Below are 21294 nucleotides of genomic sequence, written 5' to 3' on the forward strand. Positions count from 1 at the left end.
GTACACCCTGGACATGTCGCCACCTCATCACAGGTACTTCAATGTAACATTGTGTATTCTTTTTTTTGTTTTTTTTACCACACATTCCTGTGCCGCTCAGTCAATCATCAGAGTTGGTAATAATTGCCATGGAGGGGTCGCAGGTGTGTTCTGCAATCAGGGTACTTTCCACTGATGGCAATTCTCACCTGCGGCGAAGGTGTGAGCACGTTTGATTCATTGCGTTTGTTGCCACGGCAACCAGGCCGTAGCTGAGCAGTGATGTGTGTGACCTGACCTCCAAAAACCATCCCCGGAGACACATTGAAGGCTTTTTTTTTTTACTCCAAATCAATCGACTTTAAAACAAGCGGCAGATTACTTCTCTCCGTTTCACCCAAAAAATGTTTTTGTGCGTGTTTGTGTTTGTGTGACAGCATGCAGAGAGGATCATCTCCCAACCAATTAGAGATGGGAGCTTTGCTTGTGAGCCGGGCAAATAGTCAACTCTGTCGTGATTAGCTAGATTTACCCTGCACAAATCCAACATCCAAAGTACTGGAGTAAAAACACTGGTCAAAGATCCTCTAATATGACAGAACGTTTGCAGTTTTTAAACAACTAAAGCAAAAACACTGGTCAAAGATTGTCTATATGACAGAGCTATGCGGTTTTTAAAGAACTAAAGCAAAAACACTGGTCAAAGATCTTCTATATGACAGAACGTGGCAGTTTTTAAACAACTAAAGCAAAAACACAGGTCAAAGATCCTCTATATGACAGAACGTTTGCAGTTTTTAAATAACTAAAGCAAACACACTGGTCAAAGATCCTCTATATGACAGAGCTGTGCAGCTTTTAAAGAACTAAGGCAAAAACACTGGTCAAAGATCCTCTATATGACAGAGCTTTGCGGTTTTTAAAGAACTAAAGCAAAAACACTGGTCAACATTCTTCTATATGACAAAACGTTGGCAGTTTTTAAACAACTAAAGCAAAAACACAGGTCAAAGATCCTCTATATGACAGAGCTTTGCGTTTTTTAAAGAAATAAAGCAAAAACACTGGTCAATGATCCTTTATTTGACAGAAAGTTTGCAGTTTTTAAAGAACTAAAGCAAAAACACTGGTCAACAATCTTCTATATGACAGAACGTAGGCAGTTTGTAAACAACTAAAGCAAAAACACAGGTCAATGATCATCTATATGACAGAGCTTTGCGGTTTGTAAACAACTAAAGCAAAAACACTGTTCAATGATCCTTTATATGACAGAAAGTTTGCAGTTTTTTAAGAACTAAAGCAAAAACTCTGGTCAAAGATCCTCTATACTGTATGACAGAGCTTTGCGTTTTTTAAAGAACTAAAGCAAAAACACTGGTCAAAAATCTTCTATATGACAGAACATTGGCAGTTTTTAAACAACTTAAGCAAAAACACAGGTCAAAGATCCTCTATATGACAGAGCTTTGCATTTTTTAAAGAACTAAAGCAAACACACTGGTCAAAGATCCTCTATATGACAAAGTGTTTGCAGTTGTTAAATAAAGCAAACACACTGGTCAAAGATCCTCTATATGACAGAGCTTTGCAGTTTTTAAAGAACTAAGGCAAAAACACTGGTCAAAGATCCTCTTTATGACAGAGCTTTGCGGTTTTTAAAAAACTAAAGCAAAAACACTGGTCAACAATCTTCTATATGACAGAACCAAGATGGCGGCGCCCGGACGGGCTGCGCTCTCGAGGAGCTGCTGCTAAAGATGGAACATTTGGCAGAAATACCGGACAATTCCACAAACTTTATGGCTGGCTCACATCGTGGTCACTCCGTGATCACGTACGACCGCCAGACACTTCTGGATGTGGACACATCGGGCCGTTTTGGACCGATAGACACTTTCGTGCTAGACTTGCTAACTAGCATGGGATTACATCGGCGGCTACATCCAGCGGCCTGTGAAGCAGGGGAGTCTAGTAGCAGCGGGGGCCGTCTACGGAGCAGACGCCAGCGGTGTGATCGGAAACGCGGATGCCGAGCGGGGCTAAAAACAAAGCAGAAGGCTAATCCCCACAGAACACCACTTTCCTCCATCCCGAAGACGGATTTAGATGGAAAATGCGCGACTACTGGTCTGGGTAAGGAGTCTGTTAAATTAGAACAAGTTGTTTCTGCTTTGAGTGTTTCAGAGTTGGACATGTGTTTTACTGAGGTGGCTAACTATGATGCGTGCAGTTTATCAAAGCAACAAACAAACAATCGGAAAATCCCCGTTACTGAGGTGGCTAACCATGATGCGTGCAGTTTATCAAAGCAACAAACAAACAATCGGAAAATCCCCGTTACTGAGGTGGCTAACCATGATGCGTGCAGTTTATCAAAGCAACAATCAAACAATCGGAAAATTCCTGTCGTATCAATTCCTAGATATGGTCGTAACTATACTAAATGCACTGGGCATAATAAACACAACATTATTAATATTGCTACTACGGATAATTTGATCAAAAACTCCCTAAAACAGCCCACTACCTATAATGTAGGTTTTTTAAACATAAGATCATTGTCTCCCAAAACGTTGTTAGTTAATGATATTATCAGAGACAACAATCTTAACGTCATCGGTCTCAGCGAAACCTGGCTTAAACCAAACGACTTTTTTGCGCTAAATGAGGCATGTCCTCCTAACTTTACACATGCGCATATTGCCCGTCCGCTCAAAAGGGGTGGGGGGGTCGCACTAATATACAACGAAAACTTTAACCTTAGTCCTAACATAAATAATAAATATAAATCGTTTGAGGTGCTTACTATGAGGTCTGTCACACCGCTGCCTCTACACCTGGCTGTTATCTACCGCCCCCCAGGGCCCTATTCGGACTTTATTAATGAATTCTCAGAGTTCGTTGCTGATCTAGTGACACACGCCGATAATATAATCATAATGGGGGACTTTAATATCCATATGAATACCCCATCGGACCCACCGTGCGTAGCGCTCCAGACTGTAATTGATAGCTGTGGTCTCACACAAATAATAAATGAACCCACGCATCGCAACGGTAATACGATAGACCTAGTGCTTGTCAGGGGCATCACCGTTTCCAAAGTTACGATACTCCCGTATACTAAAGTATTGTCCGATCATTACCTTATAAAATTCGTATTATTTTCGGGTCTCCCCATGTCTAGCATTAAAAGATTACAGTTGGTACAAAATGCGGCTGCTAGACTTTTGACAAGAACAAGAAAGTTTGATCACATTACGCCTGTACTGGCTCACCTGCACTGGCTTCCTGTGCACTTAAGATGTGACTTTAAGGTTTTACTACTTACGTATAAAATACTACACGGTCTAGCTCCATCTTATCTTGCCGATTGTATTGTACCATATGTCCCGGCAAGAAATCTGCGTTCAAAGGATTCCGGCTTATTAGTGATTCCCAAAGCCCAAAAAAAGTCTGCGGGCTATAGAGCATTTTCCGTTCGGGCTCCAGTACTCTGGAATACCCTCCCGGTAACAGTTCGCGATGCCACCTCAGTAGAAGCATTTAAGTCTCACCTTAAAACTCATTTGTATACTCTAGCCTTTAAATAGACTCCCTTTTTAGACCAGTTGATCTGCCGTTTCTTTTCTTTTTCTTCTATGTCCCACTCTCCCGTGTGGAGGGGGTCCGGTCCGATCCGGTGGCCATGTACTGCTCGCCTGTGTATCGGCTGGGGACATCTCTGCGCTGCTGGTCCGCCTACGCTTGGGATGGTTTCCTGCTGGCTCCGCTGTGAACGGGACTCTCGCTGCTGTGTCTTGGATCCTCTTTGGACTGGACTCCCGCGACTGTGTTGTATCCATTGTGGATTGAACTTTCACAGTATCATGTTAGACCCGCTCGACATCCATTGCTTTCCTCCTCTCTAAGGTTCTCATAGTCATCATTGTCACCGACGTCCCACTGGGTCATTATTGTCACCAATGTCCCACTGGGTGTGAGTTTTCCTTGCCCTTATGTGGGCCTACCGAGGATGTCGTGGTGGTTTGTGCAGCCCTTTGAGACACTAGTGATTTAGGGCTATATAAGTAAACATTGATTGATTGATTGATTGAACGTTTGCAGTTTTTAAATAACTAAAGCAAACACACAGGTCAAAGATCCTCTATATGACAGAGCTTTGCAGTTTTTAAAGAACTAAAGCAAAGACACTGGTCAAAGATCCTCTATATGACAAAGCATTTGCAGTTTTTAAATAACTAAAGCAAACACACTGGTCAAAGATCCTCTATATGACAGAGCTTTGCAGTTTTTAAAGAACTAGAAAAAAAACACTGGTCAAAGATCCTCTATATGACAGAGCTTTGCAGTTTTTAAAGAACTAAAGCAAAAACACTGGTCAACATTCTTCTATATGACAAAACGTTGGCAGTTTTTAAACAACTAAAGCAAAAACACAGGTCAAAGATCCTCTATATGACAGAGCTTTGCGGTTTTTAAAGAACTAAAGCAAAAACACTGGTCAAAGATCCTCTAAATGACAGAGCGTTTGCAGTTTTTAAATAACTAAAGCAAACACACTGGTCAAAGATCCTCTATATGACAGAAAGTTTTCAGTTTTCAAAGAACTAAAGCAAAAACACTGGTCAAAGATCTTCTATATTGTATGACAGAGCTTTGCGTTTTTTAAAGAACTGAAGCAAAAACACTGGTCAAAGATCCTCTATATGATAAAAGTGTTTGCAGTTTTAAAGAACTAAAGCAAAAATACTGGTCAAAGATCCTCTACATGACAGAGTTTTGCAGGTTCTTAAAGAACTAAAGCAAAAACACTGGTTAAAGATCCTCTATATGATGGGAGTGTTTGCAGTTTTTAAAGTACTAAAGTAAAACCACCAGTCAAAGATCCTCTATCTGAGAGAGTGTTGTCAGGTTTTAAAGAAATAAAGCAAAAACACTGGTTAAAAATCCTTTATATGACAGAGCGTTTGCAGTTTTTAAAATAACTAAAGCAAACACACTGGTCAAAGATCCTCTAAATGAGAGCGTTTTGCAGTGTTTAAAGACCTAAAGCAAACACACTAGTCAAAGATCCTCTATGTGACAGAGCGTTTTAAGTTTTTAAAGTACTAAAGCGCAACCACTATTCAAAGATCCTCTGTATGACAGGAGTGTTCAGCTTTTTTCAGGTACTTACTAAAATGTTAGTCAAAAGTCCTCTGATAGTACTGTTTTGCTCTTTTTAACGATAATTTACAAAAACACCAGTCAAAGACCCTGTATGTGACAGAGCGTTTTGCAGTTTTAAAGAACTAAAGCAAAAAACACTGGTCAAAGATCCTTTATATGACACAGCGTTTTGCAGTTTTTAAAGAACTAAAGCAAAAAACACTGGTCAAAGATCCTCTATATGACAGAGCGTTTCGAAGTTTTTAAAGTACTAAAGCACAACCACTATTCAAAGATCCTCTATATGACAGAGCGTTTCGCAGTTTTTAAAGTACAAATGCTATATCCCTGGTCAAAGATCCTCTATATGACAGAGCGTTTCGCAGTTTTTAAAGTACAAATGCTATATCCCTGGTCAAATATCCTCTTTATGACAGAGCATTTGCAGTGTTTAAAGTACTAAAGCAAAAACACTGGTCGAAGATCCTATATATAATATAAGGTTTTGCACTTTTTAAAGACCTAAGGCAAACACACTGGTCAAAGATCATCTATATAGCAGGAGTGTTCTGCTTTTTTGAGGAACCCACTGCTAAAAATGTTAGTCAAGCATCCTCTGATAGTGCTTTGCTCTTTTTAACAAGAAAATACAAAAACACCAGTCCAAGTTCCTTTAAACGACGGAGCGTTTTGCCGTTTTTAAAGAACTAAAGCAAAAACACTGGTTAAAGATCCTGTAGGAGTATTCTGCTGTTTGTAGGTGCTTGTTGTAGAATATTGGTTAGGAAATGACCAAATTTCAATGGTCAAATTAACCTTAGAACCCAACATTGATTAACCGTCGTCAAAAAGTATGTTGTTTCAACTTTACGTTTGAGTTGTAGAATAATGGTTGGGGAAATTACCAAAATTCAATGGGCGAATCAACGTCCGAACACAACATTGATTATACAAACATTGTCAAAAATTATGTTGTTTCAACGTTGTATTTGTGTTGTAGAATATTGGTTGGGACAGGACCAAATTTCAATGGTCAAATCAACATCAGAACCCATTGTTGATTAACCATCGTCGAAAAGAATGTTGTTTCAACGCTGTATTTGCGTTGTAGAATATTGGTTGGGACAGGACCAAATTTCAATGGTCAAATCAACGTCAGAGCCCACCATTGATTAAACGTCGTCAAAAAGTATGTTGTTTCGTTTGAGTTGTAGGATATTGGTTGGGAAATTACCAATTTTAATGATCGAATAAACCTTAGAACCCAACGTGTTATGAACCGCCGCCCGGGTCATATTTTGTTTAGATTTTTGATTTTGGGCACTTCTCTGTTTATTTCCATGGTTGTTTATTGTTTTCACCTGTCACTTGCTCCTGAAGCGCACCTGTGGTTACTGATTGCTGCCTTTATTTAAGCCTGCCTTTTCCGTTTAGTCAGCCTCGCTTCCTTGTTTGTTTTATACGCAGTTTGTGTTTCACACAACGGTGACGACTTTGGTAACCATTTCTGTACTTGCTAGCTTCCGCGCAATGCCTTGGTTTCTCTAGCTTCCATGCTAAGCCCTTGTTGATTTCTCTAGCTCCCATGCTAGTTCTGTTGGTTTTGCCTTTTGTGCCTCGTGCAAGTTTTTCTTCCATCCATTTTCTGCCGCTTATTCCCGTTACATCAATATTTCTTACCTTTACACTGTGTCCTAGCCTGACTGCATTCTGAGAGAACGCACCCGCATCACGATACCTCGAACTCGTCACACAACGTTGATTAAACGTCAGAAAGCATGTTGTTTCAACGTTATATTTGTGTTGTAAAATGTTGGTTGGGAAATGACCAAATTTCAATGGTCAAATTAACGTCAGAACCTAACATTGATTCAATTTCGTCAGAAAGCATGTTGTTTCAGTGTTGTATTTGTGTTGTAGAATATTGGTTGAGAATTGACCAAATTTCAATGGACGAATCAACCATAGAACCCAATATTGATTAAACGTCATCGAAAAGCATGTTGTTTCAACGTTGTATTTGTGTTGTAGAATTTTGGTTGGGTAATGACCAAACTTCAATTATCTAATCAACCTTAGAACCCAACATTGATTCAACGTCGTCAAAAAGTATGTTGTTTTGACGTAGTATTTGTGTTGTACAATACTGGTTTGGTAATGAATACATTACAATGGTCAAATCTACGTTAAAACCCAACATTGATTAAACGTTGTTAAAAACCATGTTTCCACGTTGTATTTGTGTTGTAGCATATTGGTTGGGAAATGACCAAATTTTAATGGTCAAATCAACGTCAGAACCTGACATTAAATAAACATTGTCAAAATGCATGTTGTTTCAACACTGTATTTGTGTTGTAAAACATATGGTCGGTAATGAATAAAATTCAATGGTCAAATCAACTTCGGAACCAAACATTGAATAACCGTCGTCAAAAATTATGTTGTTTCAACGTTGTATTTATTTTGTAGCATATTGGTTGGGAAATGACCAAATTTCAATGGTCAAATCAACATCAGAACCCACCATTGATTAAACGTTGACAAAAAGTATGTTTCAACGTTGTATTTATGTTGTAGCATATTGGTTGGGAAATGACCGAATTTCAATGGTCAAATCAACGTCAGAACCCAACATTGACTAAACGTCGTCAAAAAGTATGTTGTTACGTTTGAGTTGTAGAATATTGGTTGGGAAATTACCAATTTTAATGATCGAATAAACCTTAGAACCCAATGTTGATTAAACGTCAGAAAGCATGTTGTTTCAACGTTGTATTTATATTGTAGCATATTGGTTGGGAAATGACCGAATTTCAATGGTCAAACCAACGTCAGAACCCAACATTGACTAAACGTCGTCAAAAAGTATGTTGTTACATTTGAGTTGTAGAATATTGGTTGGGAAATTACCAATTTTAATGATCGAATAAACCTTAGAACCCAATGTTGATTAAACGTCAGAAAAGCATGTTGTTTCAACGTTGTATTTGTGTTGTAGAATATTGGTTGGGAAATGATCAAATTTCAATGGTCATAACGTTAGAACCCAACATTTACTAAAACGTCATCAAAAAGTATGTTGTTTCAACATTACGTTTGAGTTGTACAATATTGGTTGGGAAATGACCAAAATTCAATGGTCAAATCAACGTCAAAACAGAACATTGATTAATCAAAGACTGTCAAAAATCCTGTTGTTTCAACGTTGTTTTTGTGTTGTATCATATTGGTTGGGACATGACCAAAATTCAACGGTCAAATCAACGTCAGAACCCAACATTGAATAAACGTCGTCAAAAAGTATATCGTTACGTTTGAGTAGTAGAATATTGGTTGGGTAATGAACAAATTTCAATGGTCAAATCTACGTTAAAACCCAACATTGATTAAACGTTGTTAAAAACCGTGTTTCAACGTTGTATTTGTGTTGTAGAATATTGGTTGGGAAATGACCAAATCATAATGGTCACATCAACGTCAGAACCCACCATTGATTAAACGTTGACAAAAAGTATGTTGCTACGTTGTATTTATGTTGTAGCATATTGGTTGGGAAATGACCAAATTTCAATGGTCAAATCAACGTCAGAACACAACATTGACTAAACGTTGTCAAAAAGTATGTTGTTACGTTTGAGTTGTAGAATATTGGTTGGGAAATTACCAATTTTATAGCTCGAAAAAACCTTAGAACCCAATGTTGATCAAACGTCAGAAAGCATGTTGTTTCAACGTTATATTTGTGTTGTACCATATTGGTTGGGAAATGACCGAATTTCAATGATCTAATCAACCTTAGAACCCAACATTGATTCAACGTCATCAAAAAGTGTGTTGTTTCAACATTACGTTTGAGTTGTACAATATTGGTTGGGAAATGATCAAAATTCAATGGTCAAATCAACGTCAAAACACAACATTGATTAAACAAACACTGTCAAAAATCCTGTTGTTTCAACGTTGTATTTGTGTTGTATTATATTGGTTGGGACATGACCAAAATTTAACGGTCAAATCAACTTCATAACCCAACATTGATTAAACGTCGTCAAAAAGTATATTGTTACGTTTGAGTAATAGAATATTGGTTGGGAAATGACCAAACTTCAATGATCTAATCAACCTTGGAACCCAACATTGATTCAATGTTGTCAAAAAGTATGTTGTTTCAACGTTGTATTTGTGTTGTACAATATTGGTTGGGTAATGAACAACATTGATTAAACGTTGTTAAAACCATGTTTCAACGTTGTATTTGTGTTGTAGCATATTGGTTGGGAAATGACCAGAATTCAATGGTCAAATCAACGTCAGAATCAATGTTGTACTCGTGTTGCTCAACGTCAGGGACGTAATTCAACCATTTCTCAACGTTGTTTCAATGTCTCGTGGGAGTCAACCATCCTCGGTCCTCACCTGTCTGCGGCTCCACGGAGAAGTAGGGCTGTCCCTGCAGGATGCTGTACACCAGCCGGGCGCTGTTCCCGTAGGTGGGGTCGTCGGCGTCCGTGGCCGTCACCTGGATCACGGATGTACCTGCCGGCACACCAGAAAAACAAGCCGGCTTCAAAGTGTGTTCGATTCCTCTCAAGCAGGTGCCACAACCATCGTGCCGGACTAGAGAGTCTATCGATGTCAGAAGCTTTTAGTCAGGAGGCTCTGCGGGGTATTGTCGGGGGTTTGACTCCCGTCGACGTGCTCGCTAATGGTGCGGTCGTGTCCGCGTGCGGTCACGCTTCCTGTGGTCGGGTTTCCGTGACGATCAATAATTCCCGGAGAAGAGCGACGATGAACTCCGTGGCGGACTTCATTTGCACGCCACTCAGCCGGTCACATGACCAGTTAGTTGCTTCGTACAAAACATGTCAACAAGTCAAACGGACATCTTCAGAAGTTAGCAGGGATGGTACCGTTCATGTTTGAACTCATACGGTACAAACTTCTGGTTCCTGGGATTTGATACCGGTACCAATTTTTTGCTACTCTTGTTTGTGTCGAAAAAAAGTGTTTGTTTTTGATTAAAAAAAATAAAAATCTCATTATTTGTTGCAACATTTAAAAATGAGCTGATTATGATAACTGCAAAAAAGTTTTTTAATTTGCAATTATGACATTAAGTTGCAGTTACAGTTGCAATTCGAAGACACTAGCTGGCAGTAGTGTGTAGTTCATGTTGTGTTATTTTGTTGCACCTTAAGGGTGTCAAAAAACAAAAAACAAAAAAACGACTTTCACAATATAGACGATGTTTATTTGTAATGATTCTTAATCGACTAAAAAAAACTAAAATTGATCGAAAATAATTACATATATTTTACATTTCCTTTTATAATTGTTTTTTTATTCATGTTTTGTTGATTGTTGATGTACAGTAAAAAGGGGATTCATATGTCCCCATTCCAATGTTGACCACAGTAGCTTTGTAGAGTGGCACTTTCCATCATTTTCAGCAGACTGCCTTGCAAAATGACTAATCCCCCACCTTTTATGGTGGAATGTAGTTAATCATAGAACTGGCATCAATGTTATTAAAGAAGTATAGATTTTGAATGGAGAATCGATTCTGAATCGAATCGTAATCCCCAAGAATCGACTCATTTGTTGCCCAAATATTCACAGCCCTAGTTAATAAAGTAAGTGTTTTTTAATCAATTCTCAAAACGTTTTTATTTATTTATGTGTATAGTTATTTAAGCACTCATTATGTTGCATTCAGAAAACAATAGCAACAAAATTGTCTTTATTTAATAAATTCTCAAATGTATTTATGTATTTGTTTATTCATGTAGGTATTTATTGTTTTAATCATTGTTGTGTTACATTACAAAAAAAACATTTGCAAAATCATATATATTTTTGATGAATTCTCGAATTGTATTTGTATTCATTTATTAATTTGCAAAACATCCATCCATCCATTTTCTACCGCTTATTCCCTTTTGGGGTCGCGGGGGGCGCTGGCGCCTATCTCAGCTACAATCGGGCGGAAGGCGGGGTACACCCTGGACTAGTCGCCACCTCATCGCAGGGCCAACACAGATAGACAGACAACATTCACACTCACATTCACACACTAGGGCCAATTTAGTGTTGCCAATCAACCTATCCCCAGGTGCATGTCTTTGGAAGTGGGAGGAAGCCGGAGTACCCGGAGGGAACCCACGCATTCACGGGGAGAACATGCAAACTCCACACAGAAAGATCCCGAGCCTGGATTTGAACCCAGGACTGCAGGACCTTAGTATTGTGAGGCAGACGCACTAACCCCTCTGCCACCGTGAAGCTTTGCAAAACATATATTGTTTTATTAAATTCTGTAATTTTTAAATGTTTCATTTGTTCATTTATTTATCCATTCATGTATTTATGTGTTCATTATTGTGTTATATTCCATAAAAACATTTGCAAAAAAATATATTTTCAATCATTTCTCGAATTTTATTGATTTATGTATTCATTGTTGTTACATTCCAGATAAAAAGTTGCAAGAAAAAAAAAAATAGCAGAGAAAATTTTTTGGGGATCAATTCTCGAAAATGATATATTTATGTATGTATTGATTTGTTTGTTTATTCATTCATGTATTCATTGTAGTGTTACATTCCAAAAACACATTTGCATAAAAATATATTTTTAATAAATTCTCGAATCGTAGGTATTTATTTTACTATTTTTGTATTTATTCATTGTTGTGCTACATTCTGAAAAAAGTTGCCAAAAAATTTTGGAAAAAAAAAAAAGTTAATATATTTATTTATTTATTGATGTATTTATCTGTTCATTCATGTATTCATTGTTGTGTTACAAATACAGAACAAACCAATAGGTTAAAACTGGGGGTGTCAAAAAATTTATTTTTTAATGAATTGTGGATCTTATTTATATTGATTCTTAATCAATTTTTTTTTGTATTTATTATATATATTTTTTTAGAACTGGCACCCAATATGATTTAAAAAAGTGTTGATTTTAAATCAAGGAATCAAATCGCTACCTCAATAATCGAATCAAATCAAATCGTGTGGTGCCCAAAGATTCGCAACTCTAGTTAGCATTTTTCATCAATTCTCAAAATATATTTATTTATTCATGTATGTATGTATCTATTTATTTATTTAATTATTAATTTATGTATGTATTCAATGTCATGTTAAATTCCGAAAAAAAATAAAAATAGCAAAAAACATTTTTTTATTCAATCAATTCTCAAATGTGTTTATTTATGTATTCATTATTGTAATACTTTCCAAAAAAAAAGAAATCTTTTTAATACATTTTCGAATTGTATTTATTTATTTATTTATTTATTTATTCAATGTCGTGATGCATTCAGAAAAAAAGTTGCAAAAAAGAAAAATAAACTATTTGCAAAAAAAAACCAAGATCAATTCTTGAAAATGATTTATTCATGTGTGTTTATTTATTTATGTATTTATTTATTTACGTATTCATTGTTGTGTTACTAATAGAGAACAAATGCATAGGTAAAACATTAGTAGTGTTAAATATTTTTTTTTTGGAAGGGATCGAATTTTTGGGATCTTTGTATTTTTTATATATTTTTAGAACTGGCACCGAATAGTATTTTTTAAAAAAGTGTTGATTTTGAATCGATAATTGTTTCTGAATCGAAACGTGACCCCCAAGATATCGAATCGAATCAAATTTTCTGGTGCCCAAAGATTCACAGCGAAAAGGGGTAGGATTAAATAAGCTCTGCTTCTTAAACTGACAACAACTCTTCAATATTATGAATCGATTCAGAATTTGGATAAATCGATTCTTTTTCGAATGGCCTAATGAACCTACAGTTAGCTGCTATCTAATAAACATGATGCAGTATCAGGCAGAGGGATCGTTTTTTGTGATCGCCATCGAACTGTATCAGTCACGGAAACGGAGCGCCACGGGTGGTTTTTACGGATAGACGGACTCACCGACATTGGACATCTCGGGCACCCGGGCATAGTAGGGCCCGTGGAGGAACTCCGGGGGGTTGTCGTTGATGTCCTGCACCTTGACGATGAACTCGGAAGGCGGCTCCAAAGGCTTGTTGGTGTCCCGGTCCACCGCCTGCGCCGTCAGCGTGTACTGCGCCTGCTCCTCGCGGTCCAGCGTCTTGGTGGCGTGGATGTTGCCCGTCTTGTCGTCGATCACGAAGATGGTGCCCGCGCCCTCGCCGGACAGGATGTATTTGATGTTGCCCACGCCCGAGTCCACGTCGGAGTGGAGCTGGAGAGACAGGGACAAGTCACAAAACTCACACTTACACAATCTCCAAGGCGGAACAGTATTAGAAAGTATTCAGTAACAAGCGTGTCCGCATCATTCAATTTTCTCCGTCATGAGTTTAACTTCCCGATTTACTATGCAATTGCCACTTCACTTCGACTTAAAGACAGCATAAGTCCAAAAGTTTCTTTAAAAAACTCACCCTGCCAACCAGAACCGGGTCGGGTCCCGTGTACTCCTCGATGACGAAAAACTGATTCCAGACCCAACCTCGTTTGGATCTGTGCAGAACCTGACCCTCCTTGCCCACCCTCGGTCTGTGCCTGTGCAGCGACATGTGACCTGCACACACACACACACACACACACACACACACGCGCGCGCGCACACACACACACACACACACACACACACACACACACACACACACACACACACACACAATAAAAATTGTCATAAATTTAATCAAATTAGAATCATTAACTAAAATCATTAAAAAAACATCTAAATAACAATAGAAATAGTCATGGATTAAATTAAATTAAAATCATAAAACAAAACCATAACAAATCTAATTAATCATAAAAAATAGTCATGAATTAAATCAAATTAAAATAAAAAAATCTAATCATAAAAAATCTAAATAATCATGACAACAGTAATGAATTAAATCAAATTAAAATAATAAAATAAAATCATCATAAAAAATCTAGACACAAAAAAATCATATGAATTAAATCGAATTAAAATCATAAACTAAAACCGTGGACCGTCGAATTAATCATAAACATGGTCATGAATTAAATCAAATTAAAATAATAAAATATAATCATAAACTATGTCATCATAAAAATTAAACCGAAGTAAAATAAAATAAAAATACCACACCAATTCTAAATAATTACATAAATAATCATTAATTGAATCGAATTAAAATCATAAAATACAACTTTAAAACATCTAATTAATCATAAAATAGTAATATATTAAATCAAATTAAAACAAAAAAATCTAATCATAAACATTTTAAATATTCATGCCAATGGACATAAATTAAATCAAATTTTAAAAAATCAAATAAAATCACCCTTAAAAAAATCTAATCATAAAACTAGCCATGAATTAAAACAAATTAAAATCATAAAATAGAATCATAAAACATGTAAATAATCATAAAAATAGTCGTAAACTAAATCAAATTAAAATAAAATTATCATAAAAATTCTAAATAATCACAAAAATAGTCATGAATTAAATCAAATTAAAATCATAAAATGAAAATAAAATAGTCGTGAATTTAATCAAATTGAAATAAAAAAACATAATCAGCAAAAATGATAATCGTGACAATAGTCATAAATTAAACCAAATGTAAAAATAATAATACAATCATCATAAAAAATCTAATCATAAATCTAGTCATGAATTAAATCAAATTAAATTCATAAAATATAATCAGGAAAAAATATAATCAGAAAAATAGTCATGAATGAAATATAATTAAAATGAAATAAAGTCGTCATAAAAATTTTTAATAATTATAACAATAGTGATAAAATAAATCAAATTAAAAACACAAAATACAATCATTAACACATTTTAAATCATAAAAATAATAATACATCAAATTAAAATCATACAATATAATTATAATAAATATAATCATAAATATAGTTATAAACTAAATTAGATTAAAATGAGATAAAGTCGTCATAAAATGTTAAATAATCATAAAAATAGTAATAAATTAAATCAAATTAAAATCATAAAATATAATCAGGAAAAAGTATTATCAGAAAATTGAAATCTAATTAAAATCAAATAAAGTCTTCATGACAAATTTAAATAATTATAATAATAGTGATCAATTAAATCAAATTAAAAACATTAAATAAAATCATTAACATATTTTAAATCATAAAAATAATAATACAGAAAATTAAAATCATAACATATAATCATAAAAATATAATCATAAATATAGTTATAAACTAAATTAAATTAAAATGAAATAATGTCGTCATAAAATGTTAAATAATCATAACAATAGTAATAAATTCAATTTTATTAAAAACAAAAAATACAATCATTAAAAAATCTTAATCATAAAAATAATAATAAATCTAATTCAAATCATTAAATACATTTATTTAAAAAATTACATATTTCAAGTGTAAATTACATTCATAAATAAATAAATATGTTGTGTATTCAATAAAATTAAAAACTATTGTAATTTTATGGTATTTTCTGTTTTACCATAAAATTAACAGATTTTTCTTTTGCAGTCTACAGTTAAACCACGCGAGTTTGTGAGGTCAGAGGTCATTGATGTCGGTTCCTCGGCACCAAACCCCTCCCAGCAAGCCAGAAAAAGCATCCAGCGCGTCTGGCTCAGAGGAAGCGGTGTGGACCACTCTAACTCTCCTGTTCCGGTCCCCAGGAGGTTCTTACCTCCGTGTCTGTGCGAGCGACGGCCGACGGACGCGTCCGCTCTCCGGCTGCCCGACGCCAGACTACAGAGAGCGCAGAGCCCGGCGAGCAGGACAAAGACCCTCAGCAGCCCCACGCCTCGCCTCTTCGTCGTCATCGTCGTCCGGTCCGACCTGGGCAACCTCGCGCTTGGATGTAGCCCCCGCCCGTCCACCAGGGGGTGACTTCCTGTTTGGTGAAGGGAACGCGCTACTTCTTCAGCATGTGAACCGATCTTCCTCTTCTAGTCTTGTCAGTCTGCAAGAAAGCACATTGCTATTTATGTTTTAATTAAATGTAATAAAAGGAAGCATTAGCCTCGTTATGCAGCTCTAATTAGCCTGTCCGTCAACTCGTTAGCTGCAAGGCGATGTTGAGTTCTTGTCAAAATCATCGCTCAAAAACACAAAACTATGACCTGTACTAACAACACAGTGCCTTCAGCGCCCCCGGTGGACACAGGTGGAATGACGTCTTATTCGTCACTACCAGTAATTGAAAAAAAATACTTTAGAAAGTAATTAAGCATCGTTACTTCGCCCCAAAAAAGTATTTTGATTAGTAACAGAATTACTCTTTAAAAATATAATTGGTTAAATGTATTTTTTTTTTTTTTTAATGAAACAAAAAAAATACAGTTACGATGTATCAGACATTACGGTATGTTGGTATTGAATCTGTTGATTTTACAACTTTTTTTTTTTCAAGTACTATGAAAAAATATGATAAATTGTTAACTTGTTTGCAAAAAAAAAACCCTAAAGAATTTACGGAAAAATACCAGCAGCTGTGTTTGCCAGGAATTCCCCGTAAAACAAATTAGGGCCAAATTTTCAGCGTTGCCAATACCTAAGTACCCGGGAATCTAACCCAGAACCTTCTCACTGTGTGGCACGTGCACCATCCATTGCTCCAACGTATATCTAATATGTGCACAATGCCTGTGTTTTTGACACATTATGAGCGGGACATGAACAATTTTGTACAACCTTTCACTGGACAACTCGGCGCTGTTGAAAAGTAGCCCTAAATGCTCCGTATTTGGTAAATTTGCAAGCACTTCCCGCACACGAAAACACGCTGCCTGACGCGATGTCTGAAACCGCTTGGCACAAAAATACAAGAAAATATGTTTTTAGCCAAAAGGTGACCAAGCTAATGCTCGAACACAAATCCCTAAAGCAATTGAAGTATGCTGTAAATTTAAATGTGAAATCTGCAAAATATTTAATTTAGACAGAAAAATACCGTAAATTGCTTTGTAGAGGGCACTTTCCATCATTTTCAGCAGACTGTTTTGCGAAAATGATTACCGCCCCCAACCCCACCCTTATGGTGGAATGTAGTTAATCATAGAACTGGCATCCAATGTTTTTAAAGAAATATAGATTTTGAACAAATACACTATATGTGCAGTGTTTGCAAATAAAGTGTGCAATTTGCCGTTGTATATTGTAGCGTCCCGGAAGAGTTAGTGCTGCAAGGGGTTCTGGGTATTTGTTCTGTTGTGTTTATGTTGTAATACGGTGTGGATGTTCCCCCTGAAATGTGTTTGTCGTTCTTGTTTGGTGCGGGTTCACAGTGTTCGGCATATTTGTGACAGTGTTAAAGTTGTTTATACGGCCACCCTCAGTGTGACCTGTACGGCTGTTGACCAAGTATGCCTTGCATTCACTTATGTGTGTGTAAAGGCTGCATATATTGTGTGACTGGGCAGGCACGTGGATTGTATGGAGGAATAGAAAACATGACGACAGGGTTGTAGAGGACGCTAAAGGCAGTGGATTTAAGGCACGCCCCCTACAATGAATGGTTGCCATGGTAATCAGGGAAAGTACAGGTCTATGCTTTTCTCCTCATTGAGCTAAATTGAATCCAGTCTCTGTTTGATTCTTTACTTTTTGTCTCTTTAATACAGGGGTCACCAACCTTTTTGAAACCAAAAGCTGTTCTTGGGTACTGATTAATACAAAGGGCTACCAGTTTGATACACACTTAAATAAATTGAATTTCTGTCTGTCATTCTGTCGTACATTTTTTTTCCTTTTATGGAAGTTTTTTTGTAGAGAATAAATGATAAAAAACACTTAATTGAATGGTTTAAAAGAGGAGAAAACACGAAAAAAAAAAAGAAAATTTTGAAACATAGTCTATCTTCAATTTTGACTCTTTAAAATTCAAAATTCTACCGAAAAACTCGCTAATTCGAATCTTTTAAAAAAAAAAATTTAAGTAATTTATGGAACATCATTAGTAATTTTTCCCGAATAAGATTATTTTAGAATTTTGATGACATGTTTTAAATAGGGTAAACCCCAATCTGCACTTTGTTAGACTATATTACAAATTGGACCAAGCTATATTTCTAACAAAGACAAATAATTATTTCTTGTAGTTTTTCCTGAACAAACATTGTAAAAGAAATTCAAAAGACTTTGAAATAAGATTTACATTTGATTCTACAGATTTTCTAGATTTGCCAGAATAATTTTTTTGAATTTTACTCATAATAAGTTTGAAGAAATATTTCACAAATATTCTTTATTTATTATTCTTTACAACAAAAAATACATTTTTGAACATTGATTTGAATTGTCAGGAAAGAAGAGGAAGGAATTTAAAAGGTAAGAAGTTATTTTTGTATAAAAATTCTAAAATCATTTTTAAGGTTGTATGTTTTTCGCTAAAATTGTCTTTCTGAAAGTTATAAGAAGCAAAGTGAAAAAAAAAAAATGAATTTATTCAAGCAAGCGAAGACCAAGTCTTTAAAATATTTTCTTGGATTTTCAAATTCTATTTGAGTTTTGTCTCTCTTAGAATTAAAAATGTCGAGCAAAGCGAGACCAGCTTGCTAGTAAATAAATAAAGTTGAAAAAATAGAGGCAGGTCACTGGTAAGTGCTGCTATTTGAGCTATTTTTAGAACAGGCCAGCGGGCGATTCATCTGGTCCTTACGGGCGACCTGGTGCCCGCGGGCACCGCGTTGGTGACCCATGCTTCAGTGTTTGAACCTGACAGTTGTTTTCAGTGTTAAAAAAAATTATATGGCTCTCACGGAAATACATTTTGAAATATTTGGCTTTCATGGCTATCTCAGCAAAAAGGTTCCGGACCCCTGCTATAGTAGACAAAAATGGTTAAAAACAATGCTGGGGGAGTTAATTTGTTGTAATTAACTACAGTGGGCTTTGTCGGCCAATCAGAGCCATCATGAGCAGGTGGTCACGTGACAACCCGGAAGTTAACACGGAAGTAGCAGTCCACAACATTGCTGTTGTTGTTCTTTTTAAACATTTACTCAAAAAAAAAAAAGCCAGAAGGCTGAATTTATTTCGCAACGGTGGATTGTGACGTAAGTACGAGCCAAAGCGTCTTTGATGCGTCCATATGTGTGCCTAATGCTCGATAACGCGCCAGCTGCCCGTCCCTCCGGGTGTTGTTGATAGGCTGCCGCTTGGTCACATGACCAGCCAAGCAGGAAGCTGACAGTTAATCCCACACGGCCTCATCAAGTGGCTAATTATCCCGCGCGCTTGATTGATGGCACTTGTCATCTTTGCCACTTCCGAAAAAAAAACCCTGAAAGATGAACATCATATGTGGTTTATTTTTGTTTGAACTGTGAATAAGGGAAAAATGTTTCCAAGTTGCCTCAAAGACAAGGTTCAAGCACTCTGAAGGTAGGTTTTTTTCCCTCATCAGAGAGGAGTGATAGTAGGCAGGCAGGGTTTAAATGAGGCTCATTAGGAATATTGTATCACCTTGGAAGGAAGATACTATAAAAGAGAATAAATTATCACAACATGCTTGATGGTATAATGAATTCATGAATGCACTCGTTTATCTTCAACTGAACTCTGTTTTTTTCTCGTTCATTAAGAAAAAGCCACGACATTAATTAAGATTTTATTAGGAATTACAGAGAGATTTACTTTGTTGTGCATAATTATGCATGTATATTTTCTGTGCTGTATGCAGTTTTCTTTTTGCGTATGTAGCTTTTTTTTAATCCAACCAAACTAAATATTTGCAAACTAAAAAAAAAATTCAAATATTTTCAAACAAAAAATATTTGAATTGCAAAATTAATATAGTTTTTTTTATTGTTTAAATTAGTTCTTTGTAGTTACTAATCTTTTTTTTTGTTTAATCTTTTTTTTTCTAAATAGTTTTTTTTCGGTTACTACTTTTTTTTATGTTAAAATATTTTTGGGTCAACAATCTTTTTGTTGTATTTTTTTTTGGTTTATAAATCTTTTTTTAGTTGCATATCGTTTTTTGGTTACAAATAGTTTTGTTAAAAAACTTGCAAACTAAAAAAATATTTCAAATATTTTCAAACAAAAACATTTTAGTTGCAAAATTGACAGGTTTTTGTATTGTATTTTTTTCAAGTTACTAATCGTTTTTTTTTGTTGAATCTTTTTTGTTCTAAATAGTTTTTTTTGTTCTTATTTTTTTGGTTAAAATATTTTTGGGTCAACAATCATTTAGTTTTTTTTTTGTTTACAAATCTTTTTTTTTTAAATTGCATATCGTTTTTTGGTTGCAAATAGTTCTGTTAAAAAACTTTCAAAGGATAAAAATATTTCAAATATTTTCAAACAAAAAACATTTTAGTTGCAAGATTAATATAGTTTTTTTATTGTTAATTTTTTTTTTCTGGTTACTAATCTTTTTGTTGTTTAATCTTTTTTGTTCAATATAGTTTTTTTTCGGTACTTTTTTTGGGGGGTTGAAATATTTTTGGGTCAAAAATCTTTTTGGGGAATTTTTTTTTGTTTACAAATCTTTTTTTTGTTGCATATCGTATTTTGGTTATAAATAGTTTTGTAAAGAAATTTGCAAACTAAAACAATATTTAAGATATTTTCAAACAAAAAACATTTTAGTTGCAAAATTTATATAGTTTTTTTTATTTATTGTTTTATTAGTTTGTTTGTTTTTCTGCTTACCTATCGTTTTTTTGTTTAATCTTTTTTGATCTAAATAGTTTTTTTTGGTACAATTTTTTTTTTTTTAGGTTGAAATATTTTTGGGTCAAAAATCTTTCTGTTCAAATTTTTTGGTTTATAATTTTTTTTTAGTTGCATATCGTTTTTGGTTATAGATAGTTTTATAAAAAATTAGCAAACCACAAAATATTTCAAATATTTTGAAATAAAAAAATGTCTAGTTGCAAAATTCATATAGTTTTGTTTATTTATTTATTTATTTATTTATTTTTTCTGTAACATCGTTTTCTTTTTTTTTTTCAATAATTTTTGTTGTAAATAGTTATTTTTCCGTACAATTTATTTTTTCTTTTTAGGTTGAAATATTTTTTGGTCAAAAATATTTTTGTTTTAATATTTTTTGTTCACAAATCTTTTTTATTTAGTTGCAAATCGTTTTTTCGTTACAAATAATTTTTGCTAAAAAACATTTTTGTTGTAGATATTTAAGTTTTTTGGT

At 35.0% G+C, this 21294-nt stretch overlaps 1 protein-coding gene across 2 annotated transcripts in view; it reads right to left on the minus strand.

Moving 5' to 3' along the window:
• The window catches only part of LOC133559525 (cadherin-11-like), a 171246-nt gene that overhangs the window by 30956 nt on the left and 118996 nt on the right, over positions 1–21294 (minus strand). The window contains exons 3-6 of one of the 2 annotated variants that reach the window (XM_061911370.1): positions 15823–16098; positions 13571–13710; positions 13074–13368; positions 9553–9672 (exon numbers count right to left, since the gene is read on the minus strand). In XM_061911370.1, the coding sequence (XP_061767354.1) occupies positions 9553–9672; positions 13074–13368; positions 13571–13710; positions 15823–15958 (691 nt within the window). In that variant the 5' untranslated portion in view covers positions 15959–16098. Of the gene's footprint in view, positions 1–9552; positions 9673–13073; positions 13369–13570; positions 13711–15822; positions 16117–21294 lie in introns of both variants that reach the window. The other variant, XM_061911371.1, reaches the window with a different exon arrangement.

Source organism: Nerophis ophidion, linkage group LG09 (assembly GCF_033978795.1).
Source record: "Nerophis ophidion isolate RoL-2023_Sa linkage group LG09, RoL_Noph_v1.0, whole genome shotgun sequence".
NCBI lineage: Eukaryota > Metazoa > Chordata > Actinopteri > Syngnathiformes > Syngnathidae > Nerophis > Nerophis ophidion.